The sequence below is a fragment of the Lycium ferocissimum genome, chromosome 10, assembly GCF_029784015.1.
Source record: "Lycium ferocissimum isolate CSIRO_LF1 chromosome 10, AGI_CSIRO_Lferr_CH_V1, whole genome shotgun sequence".
NCBI lineage: Eukaryota > Viridiplantae > Streptophyta > Magnoliopsida > Solanales > Solanaceae > Lycium > Lycium ferocissimum.
In genome coordinates, this window is record NC_081351.1 from 33,836,120 (window position 1) to 33,843,310 (window position 7,191).

General features: G+C 30.9%; 1 protein-coding gene across 2 annotated transcripts; it reads right to left on the reverse strand.

Moving 5' to 3' along the window:
- Positions 1–1,038: 1,038 nt before the first annotated feature.
- LOC132033527 (branched-chain-amino-acid aminotransferase 2, chloroplastic-like) lies at positions 1,039–4,426 on the reverse strand. 2 transcript variants are annotated; one of them, XM_059423524.1, is made up of 9 exons: positions 4,139–4,426; positions 3,507–3,559; positions 3,166–3,340; positions 2,910–3,086; positions 2,670–2,801; positions 2,246–2,344; positions 1,940–2,152; positions 1,738–1,850; positions 1,039–1,284 (listed from the first exon to the last, which is right to left on the reverse strand). In XM_059423524.1, the coding sequence occupies exons 1-9, from the start codon at positions 4,196–4,198 to the stop codon at positions 1,170–1,172; spliced, it is 1,137 nt and encodes a 378-aa protein (XP_059279507.1). In that variant the 5' UTR covers positions 4,199–4,426; the 3' UTR covers positions 1,039–1,169. The 2 variants fall into 2 exon arrangements, with proteins under 2 accessions (XP_059279507.1, XP_059279506.1); XM_059423523.1 differs by having other exon boundaries at positions 3,507–3,555; positions 4,135–4,422.
- Positions 4,427–7,191: the final 2,765 nt, after the last annotated feature.

Genomic DNA, 7,191 nt, shown 5'->3' on the forward strand with positions numbered 1-7,191 from the left:
TATTTGGTCAGGTGTATGTCACATGTATTTGGTGTATTCAGTTGTATTTTCGGATAGCAACCTTATAACTGTATTTAAAAACACGAAAATACAGCGAAAATTGCAAAGGTACCTACGGTTTGTAAATTGCAAACATGTAGCTATATATTGTTAGGAGCTTACAAAAGGTAACTGTTTATGTAAGTTGCCTTACAAATTTTGTGTTCTCTTAATGTAACTAAATAAATTTAGGCCAAAGGAGCAAATATATCCCCGACTTTATGATTTAGAGCAGATATACTCCTCGTTAAAAAATTAGTGCATATATACCTCTGTTGTTAGACAAATGGCGCAAATATACCCCTGCTGTTTCACAAATGGTGCAAATATACCCTTTTCACTGCCAGACTTTTTAGAAAAAAACCATTTAGCTTATCTATTGAGAAAGAAAATGTCATGTGACTTTTAAAAAATAAGTCTACCCATTTTTTTTTAGTTGACTTATTTTTTAAAGCCACGAGGTAATTTTTTTCTGGTGGGTTGTCTAGTTCGTTTAAAAACAATAGCTCCTCCCATTTTTAAATGAATCAAACCCGTCCCATCATAAAAAAAAATTACCATTTGGCTTTAAAAAAATAATGCTACTAAAAAAATAGTTAGACTTATTTTTGAAGGTCACGTGACATTTTTTTAATTAAAAAATAAAATAGATGATATTTTAAAAAAATCTGTCAGCGAGAAGAGTATATTTGCATCATTTGTGTAACGGTAGGGGTATATATTCATCACTTTTTTAAGGAGAGATATATCTGCTCTAAATTTCAAAGTTGAGTGGCTTTTTTCCATAAATTTATGACATCAATCTTATCACCGATTGACATTCTGTTTCTATTTGAATGACATTTAATATTTAAGATCAACAGAGATATGATTGAGTTTTGGAAAATAAGAACAGCTCATATAATATTAGACTGGGACAAACTTATATGGAGTAATAATTTTGACATGAATTGTAATGATTTATATAATCGATTTTAGTGGTAGTTATTATTATTATTATTATTTTTTTTTTGTAACAATTGCTCATAAAATTTCATATATCATCAATGATTATTAGTACATTTTTTTGTGGATAATCATATACAGCTTGTTCATGCAAAAAAAAAAAAATAATAATAAAAAAATTAAGATCATTCAATCTCCACGATCCAGTCTCTTTCATCCTTGATAACACCTTTTTGAATCCCTACTAATCTAGAATAAAATTTCTTGCACGTCTGGTCTGAGCTTATTTTATACTCAATCCTGCAGCAGAAAATTAAATACTCAACAAAATCAGTTATTGAGAAGGACCGGAAAAGTAGTAGTCAGGTAACATTAAACAGCACTAAATATATTTTTATATTTGACTAAAATATTCCAGAAATATATCTTCGGCATTGACTAATTAAACATCATTCTTTTGGTATATTAAAGGGTCAAGGGTCAAAAATACACCTTAGGTATCACTTCTTTTTTTAAAAAAATGATAGTTGAGTGTATTTTGCAAACTAATTGGTGATAGTTTAGATAGGAAAAATGAAGAACTGATAGTTGAGGTGTTTTTTGCAAACTAATTAGTGATAGTTTAGGTAGGAAACTCTCACAATTGATAGTTCAGATACAAAACTCAAAAAAAAGTGATGCTTGAGGTGTATTTTTTATCATTATCTATGTATTAAAATGCATGTTGGTTTCTTAATGAAGAAATAATTTTACCTTTGGCCTTTGTAAGTGATACTTCCAACAGGAGCAACACCAACTGCAGTTCCCGTGCAAAATACTTCATCAGCACTAATTAGTTCATCAGCTTCAATTAAACGTTCTTCAACCTGATGTCAGATTAAAAAATTCCTAAGTTAAAATGCTTAATCAAATCAAACTTTATTTTATTGTCACCCCAAAAAGTTTAGTTTTTTACCGTATATCCAAGATCAAGGGCAATGTCCATGATACTTTTTCTCGTTATTCCTTCAAGAATTGTTCCTCTGGCTACTGGAGTTGAGAGTACATTTCCCTTGACAAGGAAAATATTACAAGAAGAGACTTCTTCAATATACTTCTTATTTACTGCATCAAGATATAGTACATCTGAATATCCTTTCGCCTTCGCATTCTTCATCGCTTTTAAAACCTACATTAATAATCCAGTCAATTTGAGTGCTTTTCGGTGTCGCAATTTAAAAATCATATACTATAATTAGTAAGTACTCATATATTTAATTACCGGAGCATAGTTAGTAATGCTTTTGACTCCGCCAGCTCCACCACGTGAGGCACGATGAACGTTTTCTTCTACATACAAGTTCAATGGCGCTGTTCCTTGCTGCAATCGCAATACATTTGGTTTAACAACTCTCTTACATAGTGAAAGTACATATAATAGTATATGCAATACTCTGAGAGCCTTTAAAAAGAAGAGTTTAACTTATATACACGACGGCATAAAAAGAATTTTTCAACTGTCAAGTCATTTTTTGTCTGTTGTAACGGTTTGTAACGGTTAATCTGCTTTATTTTCAAGATTACAAGTCCACCTTTTGTGTGAGTTACCTAAAGATATATTTAGGTTGACTTTATAGTGTATATGTTTCTTGTACAGAATCAATTGAACGCCAACTGTATTTACTTATTTTAAATGGACTACTCACCTTGAAATAATTTCCCACAGGGCAAGCATAGACAAGAAAAGTGCACTCAGGTGCTGGAGCCAAACCCAAAATGGGTCCACTGCCTATTAACAGAGGCCTAATATAAAGTGACCCTTTTCCGGGAGGAGGAATCTGCACATTTAATTTCAATTCCTCAATTAAAAACTATCATATGAGATAATGGTACGTACTTGTTAGGAACTAAGACGGTCAGTTAAAAAATTAAAGAGATATAATTACCCAACGCTTATTAGCGAGAGCCGTTTGCTTAACAGCATCGACAAATTGATCAGTTGAAGGAGCTGGCATGCACATTCTCTCTGCACCAATTTGCATTCTAATTGCGTTCTGCTGAGGGCGAAATAAAACTACTCGTCCATCCTCTCTTCTAAAGGCTTTTGTACCTTCAAATAACCCCTGTTTGAATAAAATTTTGTTAAATATTATTCGAATGATTTTGGGTATGTAATAGATTTTGGTTAACAAAAAAATTTACCTGTCCGTAGTTCAAGACACCAGCAGAGGGGCTTAATTGGATATTTCCGTAACGATTAAGCTGGCCTTGTTTAAATATTCCGTCTTCAGAGCTTTTTGAAATGTACATATAATCAGTTTGCATCAAATGGAATCCAAGATTGTCCCAGTCAATATCAGCAAACTCCTCATCGCTACTGAGATCAGATCAAACTATACAAATGAATTTCGTACTAGAATTCAAAAGTTTGATGACTTTCTTTGAGTTTACTGACTGATTATTTTTTCTAAAGTGAGAAGTTTTTATAAGTCATTCAAAGATATTGAGTTGTTGACGTGATTAAGTAGTGAACTCTAATTTACCTGTAGTTTGCTGGCTGTACAGCAGCCTGAGCCGTATAATACCTTGCTGCTACCTGCAAATGAAAGAAAAAAAACTCTGATTAACGCATATTAAAAAGATGAAAACACAAGAAAATTGTTCCCCAGTCGAAGAAAATAGCTTAAATGGGGACCAAATTACCAAAAGTTTGGGAAAGATAAGATAACGGAAAAATAAAAAGGTTATAAGAAAAAAAAAAAATCCTTTCAAGAAAATAAGTGATTTTTCTGCCAATTACCAAACATCAAAAAAAGATTTCCTTGAAATTATTTACGACTTTCTCCAATGATGTTTTTCTCCTGTGTTGGATACTGATTAGAGGTGATCAATAGAGAGTAGAAGTAACTGAGTTCAATTGAACACAATACTTTTGATACAGAGCATAAGAACATATGTGAAAATCACTAAAAAAGATTCATTTATTAGACTATATTAGCCCCTGATTTCAGAAATGCGATGGGTTCAGTGATAAGAATCTAAATATTGACCCCATTAAATGTAAATTTTAATCTGCCTGTAATAGTGAGATGAAATTTCTTCTGAAAAATGTTTTCAGGATTCATAGAATACACAACCACATAGATGAATACAGTACGTAAGATGCGTGACAAACCTTTGAAGATAAAGCTGAAGATTGAAATAATTTGCGAAAGGATGCAACCCCTCGAATCATCTTTGCAGAAAGAAATTAAAACCTTAGTGTTAGACCTCTTCCCGCAGAGTTTCAAGATACAGTTAAAGCAGAGGGAAAAAACGTAAAGCAACAAGAATGAGTACGTGTAGGAAATTATATGGCTAAGCAAGTTTTGCGTAAGTTGTTGTGATTTTGACAATGAGAAACGTGTGATTATATAGAGGAGATAAGAGAAGAAAAGACCAAAAAATAAGATGCGTGGTGTACTGGCGTTATTTCATACTAACATTGAAATCAAACCAAGAAATAAAAATAAAAATAATAGAGAGAGAGATAGGAATGCCAGGGGCGGATCTAGTCATTCCCCAGGATGTTTACCCGAACACCCGGGTAAAAAATTACAATATATATTTAGGATAAATTTTTTGTGTTTATATACATATATTAACTTTTGAATACCCCAATCTGAAAATTTGCTCCAGTGGTTCGATTATTTTTTCGACACCCTTTTGAAAAAATGAGTGAAAATTTTTATCCTCCAATTGATGGGACGAGAAATAATCTAGATGTCCCAATCCTACCCCCCTCCAAATCCCTATTCCACTTTAGTGGGAACCTTAAAAATTGACGGAGGGAAGGAAAACAAAAGCGTATTAATTAATTATGATTAAATGATAGAAATAATTATATATAATATAAATATACTGCATGATGTGTGTTAAATGATTTGCCGTAAACACTGAATGTGATAATACGAAGTGTGAAAAAGTTTATTTTTAAAAAAATTTGGGGAAGTTGCCAAGGGTGTGCCGATTTAAATTTTTATAAATAAAAGGAATATCTTGTCATGACTCTCTCTAAGTTACGATTTTTTCTGTTACTAGATGAAGAACACCCGTGCTGCCCACGGGCCCAACTATTTCAATTTCAATATGATTCATTTATGTTTCGATTGCTAATAAAAAAAGAAAAAAATTAAAATTAAACTCAATTTTATTTTTGCTTTTTTCAATTTAATTTTTATGTTGCGTGCACTCAATAGGAATGTAAATATACTTCTATCCTATTCAATAAAACTAACATTGGAACCATCTCTACTTCGACGTAGACCAATTTTCTTAATTTTCAATTTGTGATTATATTATTCTGTTCTTTTTTACTTTAAACTCGAAATCTTAAACCGTAAAAGCAAGTAATATATCAATTTTCTTTTGTGTTTTTTTCCCCTGGATGTTCCCCGCTTGTTTAATATCTTTTTTTTTTCTAATAGAATATATATTATGATAAGTTTTAAACTCCAAATAGAGCTTAATGATTAATTGAATGAAAATTTGGCTAAAATGAATAAGATACTGAATGAACTCAAAATACTTTTATTCCAAGAAATACTTTCTTTGTCTCAAATTGAATTTCACTTTTTGATATGTAGAAATAATTTTAACTTCAAGCTTCTGATTTATCCTTAATAAGATGATTTATAGTCACACAAGTATGTATGATACCTTTTAAACCACAAGTGTCAAGTGTTCTTTTCCTTAAACTTTATGCCTAACAAATATATAATTCTTTCACATTAAATAGGACGGACATAGTACCAACAATGTTGTAATTCTATAATCTAATTTGTCCTATAAAATAAATAAAATAAAAGTTAAATTCACAATTCAAAACTCAACATAATACAAATAACTAAGAAGTTATAAACTTACCAGATATGTTTAGAAAACTAAATTAACTTTGCTAATGAAATAAAAAGATTCAACTCAGAGTAAATTTATAAAGTTTCTACAACATTAAACTCTAAAGTGATGCATTATCCCTAAAATATAAGATGCATTCTACTACTTTAAATGTAATATTATATTCTTATATTTTTCATAATATTTCAAATACTTTTAACATTTCTCAGAAAATAATTTTTTATTTTCTTAGATTAAAATTTGAAGGTGATGCTAAGAAGAGTTAAAAAATTGATCTATTTTATAGATAATTAATCCTTTTTGGACTAAGTAATGATTCTCGGTAATGACCCGTTGGTGAGAAAGAATAAGGAATTGTTACTTAGTTTAGCTTCTTCTAAGAGGTAATTATTGATAATAACTAGCTTTTAATTTATTTATATTTCGTAGGTACAATGATTTTGTAAATTACCATTCGTAGCTATATCAAAATACATCAAGTTGGAGTGGTTTAATCCAGGTTCGAACCTAGCCAACAACATTACTTTTCTTATGTATTTTTCCTAGCTTCTTCTCCTTATATTTTGAGCGTATTTAACTGTATTTCGTCATATGTATCATCAAGTTGGAGTGGATGAGAGGTTATTGGGTGTGGCTCTACCCCTTCCCACTCAGGTTCGAACCCAGCCAACAACATTACTTTTCTTACATATTTTTTCTAGCTTCTACTCTTTGTATTTGAGTGTATTTTCGTCATCTGTATCTCATATGTATTTAACCTGAGTGTCTTGTATCTGAATGTATTTGAGCCAAATATATATGAGATGAGTGTATTTGGCCAAGTCAAATACATATGAGGTGAGCCAAATACATATGAGATGAGTGTATTTGGCCAAGTCAAATATATTAGCTACGAATTGTAATTTGATAATGTTATATCCCGTATTTTCGCATATTCGGAAATTTTGGAATAATTGTGACTTGTAAGGAATAAGGCCATATTTTGATTTCATTTGATACATATTGTGCAGGAAAAAGTTGACGGAAAAATGGGGGGGCTTAAAAATTGGAAATTTTAAAAAATTTGTTTAAATTCGAAATATATTAAACCAATTGGGTAAAAAAAAATTAAAGAAAATAGGCCCATTTGTATGTGGCCGGGAAGCAAGTTACCCCAAAAAGGTTGGTAGGATTAATCATGGACCAACTAATATAAAAAGATTAATCCCCGAAGCTTCAAGAAAAACAAAAAAAAGGGGAAGACCAACAATTTAAACCTTCTAAAAAAAAAAAAAAGAAGAAAAAAAAAAATTTCCCAAATCCCCTTTGCTTTTATCCCAAAAATCTTGTTCT